The following is a 24,373-nucleotide window of genomic DNA, read 5'->3' as shown; positions in this document are numbered from 1 at the left end:
AGAATGCCAATTGACACACGGGTAGGGTGTTTAAGGGTGGCCAGGAGGGATACCAGTGGAGGCGAAGGTACATACCACGGCAGTAGTAAGATGAGCAGCCCTTGGAGTGAGGCCAGCGGTCCTGGGCGAGGCTCGGATCCTCTGTAGTGAGGAAATAGAAATCGGGCAGTTAGGAGTATCGGGGGGGGGGGAGCGGGGGGGAAGAGAGGGTGAGCATTCTACGCACGGTGAAGGTACATACCACGGCAATAGTAAGATAGGCAGCCCGTGGAGTGAAGCCTGCGGTCTTAGGCGATGCTCGGATCCGCTGTGGTGAAGAAATGGAAATCAGGCAGTTAGGAGGCTCCCGAGGGGGAGAGAGTGAGCGTACTACGCACAGCTGCGAGTGGGGCTTACTCGCAGCTGTGCGTAGTACGCTCACTCTCTCCCCCTCGGGAGCCTCCTAACTGCCCGATTTCCATTTCTTCACCACAGCGGATCCGAGCATCGCCTAAGACCGCTGGCTTCACTCCACCGGCTGCCTATTACTATTGCCGTGGTATGTACCTTTGCCGTGCGTAGAATGCTCACCCTCTATTTCCTCACTACAGCGGATCCGAGCCTTGTCCAGGACTGCTGGCCTCACTCCATGGGCTGCTCATCTTACTACTGCCGTGGTATGTACCTTCGCCTCCACTGGTATCCCTCCTGGCCACCCTTAAACACCCTACCAGTGTGTCAATTGGCATTCTTTCTCTCCAACCAGGTCAATCCCCCTCCGAGAAATGCCAACTAATTGACGGCCAAAAAACCCCCGGCGTCCACTTTGGACGGATACTTTACCCCTTGCAAGGTACTTTCTTGGCTCGCAACTAACCGCCATCCCAGCTTGGCAACTTACGGGCACCTATGATAATTATGTTCCCTCTTCCCCCCCCCCCCCCCCCCCCCCCCCCCGAACATCCCAACAGTACCTCAGCTGTACCCAATGCTGGCCGGGCTTAGAGCACTTCATTATTCGCCGCCCCTCATTTAGGATGTACTACTCTTTTCCAAAAAACCCCTACTACAAACCCCCCCCCCCGTTTGCACCTTAATGCATTCCACACCCATTGGTTCTCCAACGCATGACACTATCGCTGCGTTAGCCACTTAATTGCGGGCACTCCTCACTGGGAACGCAAAGTCAATACACTGCCCCCTACACAATTGTTGTTGCTTTTTATGTACTTAAACCACAGTGAGTCCACTTATTACTCACTGCGATTCCGAGGATTGTTATAAACTGCATATTCTGAGTGTTGCTGAATCTCACCTCCTTGCGGTCACTCCTTACCGGGAACTCACTGCGATTCCGAGGATTGTTATAAACTGCATATGCCGAGTGTTGCCGACTCTCACCTCCTTGCGGTCACTCCTTACCGGGAACGTGAAGTCACTATAATTTATCCACACTGTCCTATGCACTACTGTTGCTCGATTTTCTCATTTATGATCTGTTCCACCGTGAGTGCACATACACCTCACTGCGATTCCGTGGACTGCCATAACTGTATATGCTGAGCATTGTTGACTCTCTCTTCTTCGAAAACACTTTTCCAAAATTGAAAACCTTCTCTTTTTCCCTGTTTTGTTCTTCATACAGGCGTATGATTGTCTTTACCAGGCATTCTTAAATTGTACAGTCCTGATGATGATGATCCCCTTGTACCCTTGAGCGCGGGATCGAAACGTCGACCTTTTACAGTAGTTATACAGTAAAACCATTGTGTATCAAATTCCTGTATGTACTACTCTGGTAAAACACTTGTAACTTCAATCCAAAAGTGCCCAGATTGCTCACTCCCCTCTTGCCTGCGATATCTTCCTTTCCTTGTAACTATTCTTTATTCCTAACCTTCTCTGTTCTGTGGTAAAAGCACAGGATTGTGCTCTCTAAATGTCTTTTATGCATTTTACAATTCCACTATTGTTATGAAAATAAAATCCATGTCCGGCTGGACTTGGATAAAAATATAAGCAGCTCATCACGGCTTGTCTTATTATCTTTACTGTTTATTTTTGAAAGTGCTCTGGACCGTTGTCCTTTTGAAACGAACTCACACCCTTGGTCCACAGCCACCTATAGGGTCCCCCTTGTTTTACTTAGAAACTGATGCTGTAGCCAGCACAAAAGACAAAGTGCCTTTTGGTCAGGACCAAAGATAACATCACGCCCGCTTGTTGCAGTACCACATGATGTGGTGCTATTTGTGATAGTCTTAACCAGTCGTCCTTTGATGGATGGTAGGAAGGCTTTCAGAGCCTGGTGAAATAACCAGATTTTTTGCTTTCTCCTCCGTAGCCTAGAAGGAATCCGACAAGTTCTTCAGGTGCTACCTGGCATAGTTGACGGGTAGGATGAAGGAGGCCAAAAGGTCAGAAGCCTCAGAGCCACTCTTACAGAGACCGGGGAATAAGGCGGAAACATCGGGATTATAGCACAAATGTATTGGACACAGTGTGTTGGCGGGAAGGATTGCTCTGCAAAGGTGTCAGTTGTGACTTTGGCACATTGATAGTGTACCCGAATGATGTCAGTAGGTACAATTTTGTGTGGAGATGACCTACTACTGATTGTGGCAAGCCTATCTTCCAAAGCATGTTGTTGTGGCTGTGGAGAACTTGAATCTCCAACCTTCAATGGTGTGCTGCGACCATGGCCATCACTTTTGTGAACATGTGAGGGGCACTGGTGAGGCTGAAGGGAAGCAAGACAAACTGAAAATGCTCCTGGCCCACCTTGAACGACAAGTAGCATCTATTGAATTGCAGGACGGGTACATTAAAGTAAGCATCCTGTAGGTCCAAAGTCACCATCCAGCCGTCTGTATCCTGTGCAGGCAGAACCTAGGACAAAATAAGCATCCTGAATTTGTAAGATGGCTTTCAGAGGACAGAGATCTAAAATTGGACAAAAATCATTACTGAGTACCCAATTCTATGGTTGGTACCCTCTCTATGGCTCCTTTGACCAAAGGAGCCTGCGCTTCTTGGAGCAAGATGGACAGGTGCTCTGTTAGATGCTCTGATGTAGGCAGAAGGTGGGGTAGGGGAGTTGTGGCGGGTAGGCATAAGTGAGACTTAGTAACTTCTGTAAGGTTTAGAACTGTTAACTAAGATGATTCTATTAAAATGTAATGTCAGTTAATAAGAATCAGTGAAGAATCTAAACTATGAAAATTTGGAAAATATTGCAAGGGATTTATAAAACAGTAAAGTAACTAGAACTCTGCACCGACAACTCCATATAGGTAAATAACGTGAAGGTTTTTTGTCTGGCTGGTATAAATGTGACATCGCTATCAATTTCTTGCTAGTGCATAACTGTCAATCGAGCTATTCACTTGAAATATAACATTAGTTCATTCGATGCAGAAATAGAACAACATCTATGTTATAATAAATTGAAGATATTTTGATGTTATAGATTTTTAAAACAAATAGTTTTTCCTGTGTCCGGTGGCACAATGAGCAAAAAATTATATTATAAACTGGAATAGGACCCAGTGTACTTACCAGTAAATGAGATTAATTCAAACTTTCAGCTAATCAGTTTTCCTCAGTGATTACAACTGTGGTTGTTACTGCTGTCTCCACCTTGTAGGCAGTTGTTGAGGTTGTTTTCAAAGCTCTGAGGTCAGCTTTTGCATCTGTTTTGGTTCCTGCTCTTGTGCCAGCAGTGATTGGTGTTACTATTGTCCCTTTAGAGGCCAATACCATTGTCCCTATCTTACTGGCAGGTGCACTTGTCCATGTGATGGTTGCACCTGTGGTCACTGCTGGGCCACTGCTTATTTCACTGCTGTTGTGACAGTTGATCCTGTTGCTGTCCATGCTGCGATAGCAGATGTGGTTGCTAGTGCAGACCATGCTGGATTTACATCTGTGGTCGATATTGTGGCCCAAGCTGTTGTAGCCATTGTTGCTGTCTTTCCTGCTGTGGTGGCAGCTGTTGTATTTGCTGTGGTTACAGCAGTGAATCCTTTTATAAGGACATATGGGTTGCTATTGTTATCTTCTAGGTGTGATTGTACAGCGGTGGATGCTGTTTTCACTGCTGTGGGCCTTGGTTTTCCTGCAACAACTGTTACAGCTATTGTTGTTACTGTGGTGCTGGCTGTGGTCAAAGCTATTGGAGGTGCTGTGGTCCCTGCTGGAAGAAGCTCTGATTGATGATGCAGTGGCAGCTCTGGTTGATGTAATCCCCACTGTGGTTAAAACTGGAGTCACTGCCATGGTGTTTGTTGTGGGCCCTAATATGATTTACAGTTATGGTCTCCTAAGTGGTCTCTATTTTTCTTGCAGTTGTTACTATTATGTCAGAAATGGTGGCTGATGATGTAGCCAACACATCTTCTTGCTGTGTTTACAACTATGGTAACTGCTGTTGTCATTGCCCTGCAGTGCTGATCGCTGCTATGATGCTTGCTGTTCTTGCAGCTAGTGTTGTCCATAGCTTGGTGGCAGCTGCAGTCCCTGTTGTTGCTGCTGGTGCCCCTTCTGTAGTGGGAGTTGAGGTCTTTGCTGTGGTTAAAGCTATTGTGATGTGTTGTTATAGTCATGGTGGTAGATGATGTCATTACTCTACTGACAGCTGTGGTTAGATGGAAGCTTTTGTCTCTCCTGTCCTTGCAACTACTGTTGTAGCTGTTTCTACTATGGTAGCAGGTTTTATTATTGCTGCTGTGGCTCGTCATGCTGCTCTTGTAGTCCCTGATATGGCTGAAGCTACCGTGGCTACTTTTGTTGCTGCTATGGTTAGAGTTCCAGTTACTGAAATTGTCTCTGCTGTAATGGCAGCTTTGGTCACTTCAGTGGTGCTGCTTTTATAACAACTATGGTCCTTGTTGAATTTGAACGTGTTGCCTCTGCTGTTAATACAGCTGCTGCTGCTGTTGTTGTCCCAGCCATGGTGGAAGCTGTGGGTTCTGATTTGGTTACATCAGTGGTCCCGATTGTGCTGACAGTTGCTGTTGTCCTAGCTATTGTAGCAGATATGGCTCTGCTGTGATTGCAGAGTTTTGCTGCTATTGTCTCACCTATGGAGGAACATATGAATGCTTGTAGTTTCACTGCTGTTGCAGCTGCTGTGGTGCCCCTATGGTATTGTTAAAGTAGCCTCCTGCTATTTGTGAATGCCGACATCCCAGGGAGCCTCCGGGCAGAATATGAGTCAGGAAAGCTCCATAATGGGATCACGGAGGGATTACATTATTAACCCCCTCACTGACGCATACACAATGCAAAAATAGATACCTGCTCAAATCAACACTTAAAATTGGACTCTTATTTTTTTGCTACCATGTGAGTTGCAGCAACAAGCAAAGCAGTTAGCATAATCTAAAAAATGAGTTTCTTGTAAACTCTGCAGTACAAAACATGTTCTCAAACATATACCTTACACTAAAAACCTTGAACTTGAGAACCTGTAGACGAGAGGGTGACGGACACCAAGGGGTCAAATACGTATGCTGTTTCCATGAGATCCTTTTGGGGACTCCGTATAGGGTTTAAATACGAGTTCTGTATACGGAGGTGTGATAAGTGCAACACATTAAGGTCACAATGACAGCCCCCTTGTCTGGGGTGCGATGAAAAAGGGGAGCGGGGAGGATGTAATTCAAACAGCCCAACTAAAGTATATTCACTATTTTCTGTCAAATATAGAGGGCCATCTAAGAGAGCCTACCCCACCCCCTCCCCACGGCTGTAGAAATGCTGACTTCTTCAACCACTCTCCTGTCAGAAGTAGATCCCAGTACATCTACAGTCGCTAACAGAAGTGAATACCAATAGTAATCAATGTTAGGTTATGGTAATGGGTACTTGATATAGCTCAGGAGGGGCATCTCGCCGCTGTAGCGAAAATCAAATGGAGTAGCAGCAATCAGAATAACCAAGTTTTAAGAGGTTTTTTAAAACCTGTGATGTAGGTGCATACACAAATCTACAGGGGGAGCCTATTCCAGTGGAAGGGGCCAGATAAGAAAAGGTCCGGCTGTCATATTTCAATGTACGGATGTGGCGAGAACTTAAGAAAAGTTTATTCTTTGATCTTAAATTTGTGTCTGAGCAGTAAAAGAGGATTTCTCCTGTAATTATTTGGGGCCTTTTCCGATCAAGGAATTGTGAGTCAGACAGACGAGTTTGAACAATGCTCTTTTCCTGATCAAGAGATAGTGGAGGGCTATGAGTGAGGGGGGCAATGGTGCGTTTGGCGCAGTTCGTTAACCAGGCAGGCAGTAGTGTTTTAGACACCCTGCATCTTGGAGAGAAGAGATTTGCTGGGTGCTAGTATTAGAGCATTTCCATAATCAAGGCAGCGGATTATTGATGCTTGAGTAAGTCTTTCTTGAACTAAGAGGAAGCAACTGAAAAAATTCTCCCAAGAAGGTGCATAGCTCCGAAACACGAGCCACATGTGGACATGATCTGGTCCGTCATCCAGGTGTATACCAACATTTCTATCTGTTTTGCTACGAAATTGTCCAGGCCAAGATTCTCAGCCCACCAGTCCACCGATCAGTGGAGCTGACTTTGCCAAACAGAAGGATCTCTGTTTTGTCTCAGTTTAACTGAAGACAATTAAGGGACATCCATGTGGCAGTTTTTCTCAAGCAGAAGAGGAATCTGCGTTTCACATTTTCAATGTCAGACCCAAAGGAGATGAATAGTTGGGTATCAGCTGCATAGGAAAGTATCTCGCACCCACAGGACTTGACTAGCTAGGCAGTGGGACCTACACAGATGTTAAAGAGCGTGGGGACTCCAGGAGAGCCTTGAGAAATCCTGTTGCTTAGGGAGGGGGTCTTGGATTGGAATGTGCCAATAGAAACCAGTTGGGTCGTGCAGTTGATAAAGCATTCAAACCAATCAAGGGCAGTTTCCTAGATACCTATCTCGTGTAGGCATTAAATCAAGATGGAATGTGAAACAGTATCAAATGCCGCCTACAGGTCGAAAAGAACCAGCATTGCTGGAATTCCTGCATCCAGAGTTCAATGAATGGAGTTTACTACTGCTAATAAGGTGGTTTCTGTACTACTGGAGGCTCAATAGTCCGACTGTGAGGCATCCAAAAGATGATGGTTCTTTAAATAGGAGAAGAGCTGTTTGTTATCATCGGACCGCAGAACTTTGCCCATCAGAGGTAAAAAAGATATAGGGCGATAGTTGGCAGACTCCTTTAGATCTGCATTGGGCTTTTTTAGGTTGCATGTAACATGCTGCTTTCAATTCCCAAAGAATAGCATCCAGGGCCAGTGATCGTTACAGAGGGACTTAACAGTGGGCGCGAGAAGTATGGCTAGATTGGTTATTACATGAGGGGAACAAGGACTGGAGGGAGAGCCTGATTTGATTTTAGCTAGCAGATCTAAAACCTGAGTTTGAGAGATAGGGTTGAAGCTATCAAGCACTGACGAGGTTTCGTTGCGGGGAAAGTTTGTAGGGCATGAGTAGGCTGAAGATGTAGCAGAAGTGTGGAAATTCTGAAAGATATTTTTTAATTTTGTTTCAACATGGCTCGCTTAAGTATCGAATAGTGTCTGAGAGGCATGGATGGCTGAGGTGCAGGCGCTGAGTTTGGTAAATTCCTTAAGGACCTTGAAAAATTCCTTTGAGGATTTTCCTGCTTGATCAATCCTACTGATGGTAGATAGTGTGCGTGCTGCCTTAATTTATTTTTGTTTCTGGCACCTAGAGCTAGTTTGTAGTTATATTTATCTGTAGCTACTTTTGAGGCCCTCCATTTTTGTTCCAGTCTTTTGCAGCTCGTTTGGTCAAGCCTCAGTTTGGCGGTGTACCAGGGGGAATTAGGTCAGCTGGTTTTAGAAAAGTGTAGTTTGTAAGGTGCGACTAAGTCTTGTGCTTGGAAAAGATATTCTTGAAACATAGCTAAGGCAGAATTAATGTCTTGCAAACTTTCTAGATTAGGAGCACAGAATACAGAGTCAAAAGATTCCAGTGTGACTTGCTTTCATGGTCTCCATCTCAGGCACTTATCCGTTTTAGGTTTTGAGAGAGTGACCCTGATAGGAACAGAAAGCTAATCACAAAATGGTCAGTCCATGTTAAAGGTTCTGGGATGTCTGTGTGGAGGAACCTAGAATTTGAAAAAATGAAGTCCAAAGGGTGGCCTGCAGAATGTGTGGGTCCAGTCACTATTAAGTGAAGATCTAGCATTTCAAGATCGGATAGTAAGAGGAACACATCCTGGTTGGTGGCAATTTCTGTGCGAGAGCTTAAGTCCCCTATCTTCAGAAAGTTCTGTGTGGATACCATTGAGGTGCTAGTCGTACAGCTAATTTATGACTACAATCTTTCTTGGATCAAATACTCAAAAGAAATGGTGTAAGCGCATTTGCAGCACTATAACAAAAATGTACAGTACAGCACAGGGGCTTTTACATTTTTAAAAAAAAAATTAAAAATGTGTACTTTACATAATCAAGCAGGCACATGCCGATTTAAAGCCGTCTTTTGCCACGCTCCCCTTTCTTGCCTTTACAGGATGAACATATCAGATTTTATTAGATACTATAATACATGATTTTAGTAAAAGCTGTGCCCTGTGGTGAGAAATCTTAGCAACCCCAGTTTTACTTGATAATTGGAAGGAGATGAACATGGCTATCCCTGCCTTCCTTGTAAGCTCTGATTCATGTCACATTCAGTATTTCTTTCAATACTGATTATATTAAACCTATGAAAGGTTGCATAAAATAGTCAAGAATATAGATATTATGCATCAGGTGACAATGCTGTGGAAAAGTTGATGCATATCATATGAGAATGCCCAAATGTACAACCTTTCTGGGAGACAATTTGAGATAGAAAGGAAGAACCTTAGGCTTCGATTTGAATAACAAAGGAGGAGTTGCAGTCGTAGGGAGGCGGCAAGATTATGGCAATGCTAGGGCTATTGCGAATTTAGTCTTTTTTGGATCATAGGAGTTCTACTGACTTCCCGCTCCAAATGTCTCAAAATGAATATAAAAAGAAGAAAATCATGCACCTGGAAGAGGCGTATCATGTAAGAAAATAGTAACCCTTGAGATGTAATTGTATAACGGACGGTCTGAAGACTGGATTAAAACTCAGCAACAGATCGGAACCCTATAAAAAGCATTTTAATTACATTTTTTAGCAAGAAATAGATGGAATTGATATGATAATTTATTTTGTGTTTTCCTTTGTCTTTTTCTCTTTACCTTGTTTGTACTGAAAAAGAATTTCACTTGAACCAACCCAAAATAAAAATAAATAAAAGGCAATGTCATTTGGTTAAAAAAGCACAAGATCACAATGACAGATTGTTTCTTTTTGCACATGATTTCATAGTTTGAAACTATGAAGCGGTAGGCTTACAATCCAGCATTTGAGTATGTGATTATTTTGACCCCTGGATGGTGATGACAAACAAAATTGAAAAAGGACATACCATAAACATATATTTTTGTTAATAATAATATTAATCATATTAATCGTTTCATAGGGAATCATTGCCCTTAAAAGCATTACAAGATTAAGCTAAAAAAAAGTTATAATCAATATCAAATGTGTTACCACTATCTTTTGCACAATTTAAACGTTTAAAAATAAGCACACCCATTACAATCAAAGTAGAGAAGAGAGTGGGCCAACAATAAAACTAGGTCATTCATAAACCAAAAAGCTTCTCCTCGCCATGCCTTTGATTGTCTCCCTTGACACCCACAGATCCTGCAACCGGTTCCTTACCTTGCACGCTTCGGTGAGGATGAGCTTGGAATCTTTCACCAAACACTGGAGAGGTACTGTCACATCGATCACCTTCACTTTTTCATTTCTTTTACTCTTGTCAGTCACAAACTTGCCATACCAGGCATTTAAAATGATTAGACCTGCATTACAAATATAAAAATTAATACTGAATACTCAGGAATAATAAGTAGACTGTCTTTTTAATTTTGAAATGATGGAAAGATTGACTACAACGGCTCAAATATAGTCTTAAGTTAGGTGTTTGTCTTAAGTTAGGTGTTTGTCTTAAGTTAGGTGTTTGTCTTAAGTTAGGTTTTGGTCTTAAGTTGGGTTTTTGTCTTAAGTTAGTATTTTGTCTTAAGACCAAAACTTAAGACAAAATACTAACTTAAGACAAAATCCTAACTTTACTACTACTAAATGCCTTCTGTGAATACCAAAAGTAGTAAGTTTAGGATTTTGTCTCAGATTAGTTCTGTGAATCTGCCCCTACGTGCCTGAAACACAGAGGGCACAGAGAATCTACAAATACTTTCATCCAAAACCCTGCATAGCTTTCTAAGACAGTAAGGATTCAAATGGAACGGAGGAGATAGTGGGGCACTTTGTAATGCGCTACTGAACATAGAGGGTTACAGAGTGCTTTTCATGCCAGAAAATCTTAGTAAAAAACACTAAGACCAGATTCTCTGCAACTCTGTCATACATTATAGATGCAGTGCCTTTGGATAAATAATTGTATACACTGACACTTCTAAACTGATACTGATTTGTACGAAATAAACCCTCTAGGAATGTATTGATTTAGTAGACTTTACATACAGGTTGAAACATAGGGATTTTCTCCATGAGAACAAGATCTAATAGGTCTCAACATTTCAGGACTGTACCATGTACTTGCTAATACCTCTTTATCTAGACAAGGAGGCAAAATATACGGAGTGATATTATGATGAATGAATGGACCTCTAATTAAATAGACAAGAGCAGTGAGCACAACCTAGCAAGTAACCGAAGATAACAACATATTACTAACAGTTATATAATTGTCTAATATTAAATGCCTTGTACAGAAGGGGAAGAGGAAACCCGTTTTTAAAGTCTTAGTAACAGATCCAGTAATTTAACCGTGTCTGTACTATATGCCTTCACATCCACCTAAAAATGTTGGCATGGCAGTAACACAGGGTTGAAAGACCTCTATGCATTAACAGACACTATTATGAGTGTCATGACTACTGATACTGCCGGTCATGCTTCCAGAAGATGAAATGCAGTGACAGATGTGTCAGTTTAGGCTTAAAAAGTACCCTACACCATTAGTAGAAATGTCTGTGCAGGAGAAAGAAGGAACCCCACAGAACAATCTTCCAGCTCCCACATGATCAACAGTATTCAATGTCCTTAAAATGGAGTTAATGTCAAATTATGGCTTCTTCAGGAGTAGCTAATGAGCACTTAACTAAAATTGTGTGGGTACACTGAATCAGAGCGGAAAACCCAGACCAGTGCAGACTAATTTCTCAGGCTCAGAAAGGCAATGTGTAGGCCATAAATAGGGCTCCCAGTTTTCCGTTTTCACTGATTTATACAGATAAATACAGAGAGAAAACTATTTATTTTCTTGTCTGTATTTATTTTTAAATACAGAAAAATACGGAAAATTGACCATCTTTGAATAATTTTTTCAACTGTCAGTCATGAGTACCAGGTCAGTAGGTGCACAGATTGAGAGGTAGAAGAGATGAAAAAAGATAATAGATTTCCTAATTAAGCTTAATTAAGTGCAGATCTACAGTTATTTATGCTAGTCTGCAATGCATGTTTTTTCAGATAACACTATTGCGCTGTATACTGCTAAAACCATTTGGACATTCAAATGTGAGCATACATTTATCAGTTAAATAAATGTGTAAAAATACAAATTGCGGCTTCATTTATACAGAAAACACAAAAAGAAAAACGGATAAATACAGAAAAACTGAGCAAAAAATAAATATGGGTAAATACAGACGGAAATGTTTAAAAAATAAATACCATAAAACCAGGAGCCCTTGTCATAAATTAATTCATATCAGAAGTGGGCTGAATGAGGTGAACAAGCATGACGGATACATTCTCTCTAGAGAACGCTGTATTTTTAGTAGGACACAGAATAATTATGCAACAAAGGGATGGGCACCTTTTTCATTTATCATCAACCTTATCTATGAAAAGTAAAAGTAAATCCTTTTTTTTTAATCTTTTTTTTTTTATTGAAGTCATTGACGCCTCCCACAAAAGAAAATTATCTCCATGGATGCTTGCAATCCGACTGCCCAAGGCACTATCGAGTACTTCCTTAAATCTGGGTAATACTAAAATATTTGTATACCTACAAAGATGCCTTTATTGTAGTCCTACACACCCTGGGATCCGTTAACCGTCAATGCCAATCTTAGTTTTTACTGTACTAAAGTGGTGGATAAGCGCATTTTAAAAGGCAATGCAGAATAGTAGGTTGGACTTCTTAGCATGACAATAAATGTTATCAAAGGACTATTGAGAACCCTCCCAGGGAAAGGGGTTGCCACCATTTGTTTGTGTGACCAAACCCTAGTCTTCTGGAGATACATTGATTTTCAAAGAACATGTTTGTCTCGAAAGACTTATTTTTTACTATCAAAAACAAGAAATACGCCCTTATCGCTGTGACATACCTGGGACTTTGTGTTTTGGAAACCCCGTTGGACGCTGAATTGAAAGCGGAGTTGTGCAGGGGAATTGACCGTTTGTTGGAGGGACTGCGAGGACCACAGTTCAGTGCGTGAGCTAACTAGACGCACCTGGACCTGTACACGCCCTCTTCTCGCCCACTACCTCCCTGGTAGCACATTACGGCTCGCGCCCCCGCTTCGCGGGAGCCGCTTGCAGCCGCTGGGGAAGGAATACGCCCTTATCGCTGTGACATACCTGGGACTTTGTTTGGAAACCCCGTTGGACGCTGAATTGAAAGCGGAGTTGTGCAGGGGAATTGACCGTTTGTTGGAGGGACTGCAAGGACTACAGGTCAGTGCGTGAGCTAACTAGACGCACCTGGACCTGTACACGCCCTCTTCCCGCCCACTACCTCCCTGGTAGTACATTACGGCTCGCGGCCCTTCGCTTCGCGGGAGCCGCTCACAGCCGCTGGTGAAGGAATACGCCCTTATCGCTGAGACATACCTGGGACTTTTTGTTTTGGAAACCCCGTTGGACGCTGAATTGAAAGTGGAGTTGTGCAGGGGAATTGACCGTTTGTTGGAGGGACTGCGAGGACCACAGGTCAGTGCGTGAGCTAACTAGACTCACCTGGACCTGTACACGCCCTCTTCCCGCCCACTATCTCCTCTACTTAACCACACCTCTTCATATGGCCCGCAGGACGCGCGCGGGCTTGCGCTGGGCTAAGCCCGGGCAAAGGCCGTCCGGGGCCGGACAGGGCTAGGCTGGTCCACACCTCTTTTTAATCCAAATCTCCGTTAGTACCACCATGGACTCGTATGTAAGAACTGATATGAACATTTCTTCAATAGTTTGTTATTGTATTATACGGTGGATACCCTACAATGAGTTCAAAATCTAGTCTGAGTGGAAAACAGGTAGCGGGGGGCTCCTCCATACCCTTTAAAGGGACCTTAGACAATTACATCACTAGGGTTGTGACAGTTGTAGAACGAGAGATAGAGCAGGCTGAAAGGCGTATATCAGCAGAATGGTACAATAAACGTTCGTCCTTAGGCGTTATTCAGAAAGCTGTATCTCCAACTGCGCCTAACTTTTTTTAATGGTATTGTACACTGTGCGCCCCACATGTATGCTGGGGGGGGGGGCTTCCAGATGGGAGAATATGTTCGTGCGGAAAGCAGCATGCAAGACACCAATTTTATTTTCATAAAACGTACCTACCTGTTTATGTAAACATGTGCAATAGGCTGTAAACTATGTTGCACTGTTTGTAATGGTAACAAGGAAATATTGCATGAAAAGCCATTATATTTTAATAAGATAGTGGAGAAAGAAATATTTTTAGGGAAGTGGTAATCTTGCATTGCACTGAATAGAAATCATTTCCACGCGCGCGCTTTCCGACATGGTTTTGAGGGACTGACTATTCATGTGCCGAAGTTCTTCAGTACAGTCCGTCTTCAACAAGACTAGTCCAGACTTGTTGCTAGAGACCTCATGACCCTGAGGTGCAGAGCACTGAATGAATTTTAACCTTTGAAGCCGTTCTTGTCAGTGCGCGAGCCTGTCAAGTACAGGGCCCACCTCGGCCAATCTCCTCCTGCTCCGTGAATGAGCCATTCCAAGACAATGACTGGAGTCTGATACACTCCCGATTCCAGAGGTCAGATTCCAATCTCTGCAAACAAGAACACAGACCAAAGAGCGCGCATAAAAGTACCTGGCACCGCACAACGTAAGGAAGGCGGTAACCCTGCACTCACAGAGTGTACAAAATAAAAGTACAAAATAAAAGGATTTAAAACAGAAGCCTCTGCATGGAAGAGTCTTTGCTCTAATCCTAGATACAGACAACCTCAGTACCGAGACTAAGCAGATATCTATCAGGAGAACAAGACACAGTATTAATACAAGTTCACCCCTGAGGAGGAGAGTAATACAAGGTCACCCAGGAGGAGGAGTTGGCCTAACCCCTGGAGAGTTTCAAAGAGTTTTCCAGCAGATTAGGAATAATCTTAAAATCATTGTGGGTAAGGAGGGAGCAAGCTTGCATAACTCACAAAAACAAGTTTAAATAGGTTATTGTTTACAAGATAAATCCGTTTCACCAAAGACTCAGTATCCCTGTCCTTGGCTTCGGTTTATCATCATAATGCACTCTGGGGATGCTGAAGTAACACATCTGAAAACAATGATTGATAGAAAAGTCCAGCACTGGTCCTCTGTGTCCTTGGTGATGTGACTTCTTCTGCTAACATTATGTCTGGGTGAACGGCGTGGTGGCCTTTCTTGTTTGCACAATGTTAGGTAAATGTTTCGTTTATATAAAGCTCATGTTACGAGGCCTGGTTTGTAAGAAGGTGTTCCACTGGCCGCCAAGAGCACTGGTATGAAGTAATTTGCCCAGGATCACACGGTTACATTGTTAAACAAGCAATGTCCTGAGCAAATGGTGGGGGCCTGAAGCAATGGAGTGGGAGAGGTGAGTGGGGAGTCACGGGGAGATTAAGGGACAGAAGGCAAGCAGATGAAGTGACAGGGGCACGGCCTGGCGGCCGTGAAGTGCAGGCGGGGGGCGGGGAGCAGAGCCTTTGAAGAGCCAGAGTCACGGCCTGCGGCCGTGAATAATTGAAGTGAATAATTAGGGGAGGAGAACTGGCAGGCTGATCGGCAGAAGGCTCAGCAAGCTCGTGCACGAGGCGTGCACTTCCCAAAAACCGCTTTTGGGGAGAGCCCTTGGCCTTAAGTAGTGGTTTGGCTGCATTAGGGCTCTTTTTCCTATTCCTGCAGAATAGGAAAGGGGGGAGCCCTAAAAATGGTTATGCCACCTATTTCATCCCGGCAGCCTCGGTACGAAGGGGTCGTCCATCTGGTGGCCTCCATATATGGATTAGCGTGGCACTGAACTGCGCTGTTACTGTGCATAATTTACTCATAGTTTTCCTCACCTGTGTTTCGTTTGGTCAGCAGTGGGAGCTTCGGACTGTGAGCACGCTGGAGCTGCTCTTCCCGTAATCTTCTTTGTCAACTACTCGCGGTACCCGCTCCGCGGGTCCCGCTTCGCCTTGGTGCTTTGCCAGCGCTGCTGGAAGTGCACTGTGACTGTGTGGACTTCCTACAACTGAGCCTCTGTGGTGTGGTGTGTGCAGGGCTGCGAGCGTGGTCAGGCGTGGACTTCAAGTCCCAGGAGCGCCTGACACTCGGCATCACCAGCAGCTGACCCGCTCTCCCTGCTGGCTCCTCCCCCGCCTCAGCGCGGCTAAATCCAGCTCGTCAGTTTCTCTGGCTGTTTCCTCACCTGTGTTTCGTTTGGTCAGCAGTGGGAGCTTCGGACTGTGAGCACGCTGGAGCTGCTCTTCCCGTAATCTTCTTTGTCAACTACTCGCGGTACCCGCTCCGCGGGTCCCGCTTCGCCCTGGTGCTTTGCCAGCGCTGCTGGAAGTGCGCTGTGACTGTGTGGACTTCCTACAACTGAGCCTCTGTGGTGTGGTGTGTGCAGGGCTGCGAGCGTGGTCAGGCGTGGACTTCAAGTCCCAGGAGCGCCTGACACTCGGCATCACCAGCAGCTGACCCGCTCTCCCTGCTGGCTCCTCCCCCGCCTCAGCGCGGCTAAATCCAGCTCGTCAGTTTCTCTGGCTGTTTCCTCACCTGTGTTTCGTTTGGTCAGCAGTGGGAGCTTCGGACTGTGAGCACGCCGGAGCTGCTCTTCCCGTAATCTTCTTTGTCAACTACTCGCTGTACCCGCTCCGCGGGTCCCGCTTCGCCTTGGTGCTTTGCCAGCGCTGCTGGAAGTGCGCTGTGACTGTGTGGACTCCCTACAACTGAGCCTCTGTGGTGTGGTGTGTGCAGGGCTGCGAGCGTGGTCAGGCGTGGACTTCAAGTCCCAGGAGCGCCTGACACTCGGCATCACCAGCAGCTGACCCGCTCTCCCTGCTGGCTCCTCCCCCGCCTCAGCGCGGCTATAATCCTCCTTAGTAACACCGCAACGCGGGAGCGCGCCGGGAGAAGCCCGGGACAAGGGCGGGACCGTCTGAGGCCGTCAGAGGCCAAAGGAGGCTGGGCTGGGCCCCCTCCTTTGGTTCTCTAGCATCAATTTAAGCTGTTTGTATCATTCATAGGCTTGTATTGTATTTTAATGGTTTTGTTTATTTGGCTTTATACCTTACAATCGCTATTATTTTAACTTTTCTCCCTTTTTTAATATAGCCTCATGACGGCCAAAAAACTACGCTCTGGACGAGTGATTGTGGGGAGATCTGGGTCTAAAACTAAATCAAACCCCCTACGAAACAAAATAGCGTCTACTATGCAATTGAAGGGTCAATGCCAGCTTTTTAATTTATGGGACAAAGGGAAAGACAAACCCACTGAGCTACAGTCTATGAATGAAATTCCAGGTTCCAATGACGCGGTGCCTGTTAACGGGGTTATTGATGTCTCCTCTAGTTTAAGCTTGGCGGTCAGTCATTCTCTGCCAATTCTAGTCAGTCCTGAAGAACTAAGGGGCTCACCTTCGTCATTAAATAATGTACATCTGAATCAGAATACTCACCTTAATTCTTCGGGCAATATGCCCTCAAAATCTGATGAAATTGCTCCTTCCCAAGTTACATTAAGGGATGTCCCTAAAGTTTCAATGAATACAGATTTTCTACCAGCTACGTTAGTTACATCCCCTGTATTAGGGAATGAATTCACTCTGCCTGATATTGATCTAACAGCTCATAGGGCGCGGATGGGTTCGTTGCAGGGGAACTCTAAAGGTGTGCCTGTAGAGGAAGTAATAACGATTTCAAGTACTGGTCCCCTAAGTAGCACACCCTCTAATAAATTAGATTTCTCCCTTCCACAATTAAATCTTACATCCTGTTCAGGTCCAGTGTTGAACAATTTAGCTGAGGGCTCTCCAAATATTAACGGGAGGCTAATTTCTAACTCTTTGTCCTCTTTGGAATCAATTTTGTCCTCGATTCTAAGATTACTTGAAAAGTTTGTGGGAGGTTCGGAATGTATTTTTGATACTGTAACGCAGATTTTGCAAGTTCTCTTGTTAAGCAAAAACGAGTTAGTGTCAGATCCTCCTATTCCAGTGGCTTCTCTGTTGATGCCCCAGAAAATAAGCGCTCCCTTCACTTCTGCAGTTTTGGATTTAGCGCTTTCTTCTCCCTCGATAGAAGGTCAAAAGGAAAGTCAGCCCATAGTACTTTCAGCTATCCCCAAACCCTCCAAAGTGGTTTCGGCTGGCGCTAATTGTATAGCCCCACTTAGTGATAAGATAGAGATAATAGCAACTTCCCCTCTTATTTCTAAATCCGAATTGCCTTCCCTCTTTCCGATATTTTCCTTGCCATCAAATAAGGAAGATGAGATCCCTAAAGTAAAAACGGGATTGATGGGAAATACGAGTCCCCAGAAACATAAAAAGAATAGAATGAAGAAGAGGAAACCTATCCGTAGGTTTGCCAAAAAAAGACAGAGGAAACTTTTCTTTGATAAAAATGTGGATTTAAGTGTAGATGATTCTCCGCAGGTGGAGCAGTCTCTCACCCCTAAGGTAGAAATTAGGGTTGTATCGCCCAAAGAAGACGCTCCCCCCCTCAGGTCTAGGTCCTATAAATTTAACTAACCCTTTTCTTCCCAAGGTTTTCCTCCCTCCCGCTAATCCTTTTTCTTATTGTAAGGTTAATCCAGGTTCTTGCCAAGTTATCTCTAAGGTTACCTCTCCATTTGTTATTCCGCCCCCGTCTTCTTTAAATCCTACAGCAACACCCTTTCAGGCTCCACCCTTAACGACAGTTGTCCTCCCAAAAGAAAAAACATATGTGGATACGTTATATCTTGATTTTTCTCCCCTTTTTGAACCAGATTTAATTTTGAATAGATCTGCCCTATTGATCTGTTTTAAAGAGATGGAAAGCTTGAAATTAATCCAAACCTCCGATTTAGATCTTGTACTTCTCCTCAATTCTTACGTGGGGAAACCTTTAAGATCAACAAGGGTGAAATTTTATTCTAAAGTTGTGTTAAATCTTGTTCTACAATGGGCTGAGGATCTACAAATTAGAGGGATAGATGTGATGCCACACTTTGGGGAAAAATGTATTTTAAATACTGCCGCTAATGCTTCATTATCACTTTCCTCCAATTCGGGTGTGCGATTGTTGGATTGGTCTAATCTTAGATCAGAGAACCTAAAAGTTTGTGTGGCTAGGAATGAAAGGCTAGTTTCCTACAAAAACCCTCCTCTTAAGCAGACAGTGAAGGATGATCAATCTAAATGGAGTTGGCTACCTGGAGTCCTTGCAAGTAAATCTGCTCCCCGTTCCATTCAGGATTCTAATTTTTAACAGGGAGCTGAAATTTATCTCATGGAACACTGCCGGATTCAAAGATTATAAGGAGAAATTGGGTTTCCTTCATTCTCAAAAGGCAGATATAATCTGTTTACAAGAAACCTGGGTGGATGGAAGTTTCGTTTTGGATAAAGACTATTTTGTTTTGGATTTCAACGCAACCAGCACTAGAAGAGGCCATGCTAAGGGAGGGTTAGCATGCTTATTATCTAATAGACTGCAATGGAACTATTCACACTATCTGGATCCAGGAAAACTGTTTCAAGCAATAACTCTAAAAGATGTATTTGAGGATTGCCCTAATAGATTGCTGATTGTGGTAAACATTTATATTCCCCCCAATTGTTGTTTTAATGCTGGTTTAAAAACTTTATTTACTTTTTTAACTAAAGTCTTGGAGATCTCACCAACTCCGCATGTGTTAATGTTTGGGGACCTAAATTGTAATATATCTAACTGCGGGTTGGAGTTGTTTAGAAATATCGCATTGGAAGAATCTCTGAATATACCTTCAGCCCAGTTCCCCCCCAAAATTAAAACTAACAAAAGAGGTAAACTTATTTTAGATGGTTTACTTAAAGCGGACTGCTTAATTGTAAATGGGAGGCTTCCATCTGATATCCCGGCAGCTTTTACTCGTAAATCTAATAAGGGAAAATCTATTATTGATTTTATCATGATAGATTATGCCGGTTTTCACCTATTGAAGGATATGAAGGTCATTGAATCGAATCTTAGTGACCATAATGCATTGACGCTTTCTGTCTCCATTAGTTTTCAGAAAGTGGTTCCGTGGAGTCTGGATATAGATTCTGTGAATTTTGATTCCAGCTCAGGGAAATGTTTTTGGAACCCTTGTATTGTTGAAAACCTAGCGCCTCTTTTGTATTTTACCGTTGAGAATCTACCTCTCTGGGAAGGGAGAGTGCTGTTATGTTTTATTAATTTTTTAGATTCTGTAACTGCTTGTGCAAAAAAGAAATCAGGTGTGAAACAGTCCCTTGTAGCCCCTCACCCTCTACGGGCTATAAACAGAGAAATAAATAAAGTTGTAAGGGGACAATTTTTATGTTTTACCCAAGAAGCTAAATCTAAGTTGTCTATTCTAAAAAGAAGGAGAGTTAGGCTTAAGGCCCGTTTAAAACGTTCTAAGGAAGACGCCCTCTGGATTCAACTGAGGGAAGCTTCTTATAATCGCCAAACTAAGACCTTTTGGTCCTTAATTGGCAAAGGCTGGGGTACTAGAGCCAGTCCTACGCCCATTGCCATTGAGGAACAGGTGTGGGTTCACTATATCGAGAAGTTGTACAGTAATAATAATTCTTATGGGTTTAATGTTGAATTTGATAATGTCTCATTTACACTGGACTGTCCAACAGTAAAGGAAATTGAATGTGCCATTAAGAATATGCGTTCCTCTGGTGCGATGGGTCCTGATAAAATCCCAATTTCAGTATTAAAAAACCAGAGTGAACTTTGGAGTAAAATACTCTTTCCAGTGTTTAAATTCTGCTTTTCTAGCGGAACAGTACCCCCCTCCTGGAAAGGAAGCATCATTGTCCCTTTATACAAAAAAGGGGCAAGAGATCTACCACAAAATTATCGTCAAATTGCCTTGCTTGACGCCATTGGTAAGGTGTTTGCAAAATGTGTGCTTTCTTTAATTAACGATTGGGTATCTGAACATAAAATCCTTCCCTTGGAGCAAACTGGTTTCAGACAAAATCATGGAACTTTAGATAACCTGACTGCATTAAAAGTTATCAATGAAAAATATGTGAAAGTTCGGGGTGGTCAGGTATATGGCGCTTTTATTGACTTCTCCACCGCTTTTGATAAAGTAGATAGAAATTTGCTGTGGAGAAAGTTATTTAACCTAGGTATGCCTGCATCACTTAAGTTAATTCGCGCCCTGTACTCTGACACTTGGTGCAGAGTTTTACTTGGAGGTGATCGCGGCGTATCGAGATTAATTCCAACATCTAATGGGTTGAAGCAAGGTTGCCTGTTGGCTCCGTTGCTATTTTCCTTATATACTGTTGATTTACCCATCGCTCTTTCGGCTTGCGCCGGTATTGCCCCGTCCTTGGGGGGTGTTCCAATTGCATGCCTTATGTATGCAGACGACATCCTAATTTTGGATCTCACCCCAAAGGGCCTAAATAATCGGTTGCATGCACTTTCTGAATATGCTGAAAGTCATTTTTTATCTATAAATACGGCAAAAAGCAAGGTGATTTGTTTCTCTGGTAGAAAGAAGCCTAAATGTTTTAACTTTCCATGGGTTGTGGGGGGGGAAAAACTAGAATGTGTGAATTCTTATACCTTTTTAGGTAAAATTGTCACTCATAATTTAAGTGACAAACCACACATAGACAATAACTCTCGGAAGGCTATTTCTCAGGGAAAGAGCTTAGTTTCCCTGTATAAAGCCACAGGTAGAAGGCATTTTTCTATTCTTTTAGATGTTTTCAGAGCGAAAGTTCCAGCCTCCCTGTTATATGGAATTGAGTTAGTTGATCCAAAAAAATGGAGTTTTTTAAACTCTGCGGAAGGAAAAACTCTACGGAGTTTAATGTCAGTAGGCACAGCAAATTCGACTGCTTCCTTGAGACAGGAATTGGGTTTACGTAGCAGCAGGGTACAAGGTCTGGCTAGTATCATACGCTGGGTAGTAGCGTTATCTAAAGGTGAACCCAATACCTTAAGAAACCTCATAAAAAATGAATTATTAGGATCTTTTAATGACTTCTCATCGATTGTAAAAAACTTCAGATTTGCTGTGTTACAATTGAAATTAGATGAGGAGACTCTATTTCTATTGTCCCCTCATCAATTAAAAACTGTTTTGAAGTCAGCTTCTTGGGAATTGGGGTTTTGTCTTGATAGAGACTTTTGTCTAGCGAAAAAAGGTTGTACGCCTGTTATTGAATCTTATACCCTGCGGAAAGCTCAACCGTATATGTACTGGAACATCTCCCATGGCGTGAGACGCCTGGTGTACTTATTAAGACACAATTTGCTTCCGCTAAAAGTTCTACATGCCAGCTGGTTTGGTTGTTCGGCACGCTGTGATCTTTGCCAATTGTATGATCAGGATCTAGATCACGTCATGTTCGTTTGCCCTACACTGATGCCCTGCAGGCGTAGATGGTTAAGACCAATTTGCTTACAACTTAACATATTATCAGCATCTTTGTTTAAGGCAGCCTTGATTAACCCACCTAATGAAATGTTTGCTTTTAAACTGTACAACTTTTTTAAATGTTTTTTGGACCTGTATTAAGTTATCTCATGTGATTGTGATGGAAATATTTTTTTAAACATTTGTTGTTTTGTATGCATATGCTGTTTTATGTGGACCTCATAAAGAGTTCCCTATCATAATAAATAAACTTTGAAAACTTTGTGCATAATTTACCTTCAGAAGACATACTTCATATATCTCTTAAAGGTCCCTATGTAGGACATTCTATGGAACTATTTTGTGTACATGCTAGAGGCGCCTCGGGTGGTCAAATTTCACCCACACTAGAATTACTAGATGGAGCACTAACAACCGTTTCCCCACTGTCTAATGTAATTGTTGGGGGTGATTTTAACTGCACATATGAGCCCCTAGCTGAAGAAGATTTTCTTGGCTTTAGCACAGAAGACATGAGGCTATCTATTCCTCCATTAAATCTGGCACCTATTAAGAAATGGTCAGCCAGAGCAATTCAAATAAATGCCTTAACACTAGAACATAATCTGCGTGCACTAAATGGAAGGACCATTTCAGACCCCATTGGGGCAATGACATACAATAAACTTAGTTGCCCGTCACGCATTGATTACATGTTATTAGACACTCGTTCATGGGACAGACTAGTGGATATGGAGGTTGGGAAAACCCAGGACAGCGATCATAACCCTCTCTGTATGAAATTTAGATGGGGGAGTGAGAAAGAAACAAGGAGTGGCCCTTTAATGGTTGCAAAAGAAGTAATACCTTCCAATTGCAACCGTAAGTTAAAATGGAACAGGGTAATGTGCGAAAAAGAGAAACTGAATAGTATTAAAGAGCTCGTGCAAACAGAGACTAGAGACCTTTTACCCCTCATGACCCATGCACAGATTAATGGCCAAAGCTCCATTTTAATCGATTCCTACCAGAGCCTAATAGAGAAAATTGGTGGTTTTTTCACTATTATGGAAATCAGGGGACCTACGATGAGGAAAAAAAAAATCAACGAATGGCACCCCATGGTATACAGAGGAATGTAGGCAAAAGAGAACGGCCATATCTACCTCCATTAGGAGAAAGGATGCGAAAGCAGTGAGGCTGGCTAGAAAAGAGTATAACATTTGTATTAAATTAGCCAAAAGGGAGTGGGAGGAAGAACATTGGCAGCTATTCAGACAAGTGGCCAAATTAAAAGACTCAACTGTGTTCTGGAACCTGATAAATAGATTAGACAGAAGGGGAGAGGAGCCCGTACCTAATCACATACCTGAGTACCAGTGGCATACCCACTTTTTTAAATTATATTGTGGTGAAGTAACTATGGATCAACCATTATGGGTACCCATCGAGCTCTCTCTAGAGAACCAATCATATTTAGATCTCTTCTCTGCTGGGAAGTGCATAATGCTATTTCAAGGATATCCCCCGGTAAGGCTGCGGGGCCGGACGGGTTACCAGGTGACCTACTATTGAATGACCCCAAGTTATGGTCCGACTTCATCGCCCTCCTAATGAATTTGATTCTTCATGGTCATCCGGTCCCTGAATCATGGAAAGGCGCTGAAGTAGTGACCATATATAAGAAAGGTGCTAGGGAGGACCCTGCCAACTACAGACCAATAAGTCTAATTGACACCATCCAGAAAGTAGTTGGCAGGTTCATTGTCACTAGAATAGGGTCCTGGTGTGAGGAGTGCAACATTCTGACCTATTTCCAGGCGGGATTTCGCCAAAATGTAGGCACAATGGATCAGGTGTTCAGGTTTTGTGCGATATACTGGAAGACAGTGTCCATCGCTAAAGGCAGCTTTGATTTAAAAACTGTGTTTGATGTGGTTCCCCGTGATAAACTCTGGAAGGTGTTGCTAGATATGGGCTTTCTGTGCTATCTTCTGGAGTTTATTGTAAGGCTCCATTTACGCAAGAATCCACTGGGGGACCCAAGGTCAGCTAACAGGGAGGGTGCCTGTAAACTGGGGGGCCCGCCAGGACTGTGTGATGGCTCCGACACTGTTCTCCCTCTTTAATAATGGGGTGGTAGCCCATTTGAGGGAGGACCCTGCGTATGCCCCAGTCCTGGCAGGGGAGAAAACACCTACCCTCCTGTTTGCAGACGACACCCTCCTGATGTCCAAAACTCCTACGGGTCTCCAGAAACTGCTGGATAGGTTTAGCCTCTTTTGCGATAAGCGGTGGCTAACTGTAAACACCACCAAAACCAAGTTAATGGGGCTATCTTCCCAAAATAAAGCGAGGATAGTGTATATAACTCTTAATGGGTCCCCGTTAGAGGTGGTGGAGGAATTCGACCACCTGGGAGTAA

At 43.3% G+C, this 24,373-nt stretch overlaps 1 protein-coding gene across 1 annotated transcript in view; it reads right to left on the bottom strand.

Moving 5' to 3' along the window:
- DNAJC11 (DnaJ heat shock protein family (Hsp40) member C11) overlaps positions 1–24,373 on the bottom strand; it is a 788,848-nt gene that overhangs the window by 35,186 nt on the left and 729,289 nt on the right. The window contains exon 14 of the mRNA XM_086922163.1: positions 9,763–9,905. Within this exon, the coding sequence (XP_086778289.1) occupies positions 9,763–9,905 (143 nt within the window). The remainder of the gene's footprint in view (positions 1–9,762; positions 9,906–24,373) is intronic.

The sequence above is a fragment of the Lissotriton vulgaris genome, chromosome 5, assembly GCF_964263255.1.
Source record: "Lissotriton vulgaris chromosome 5, aLisVul1.2, whole genome shotgun sequence".
Taxonomy (NCBI): Eukaryota; Metazoa; Chordata; class Amphibia; order Caudata; family Salamandridae; genus Lissotriton; species Lissotriton vulgaris.
This window is presented reverse-complemented; position numbering and strand designations above follow the sequence as displayed.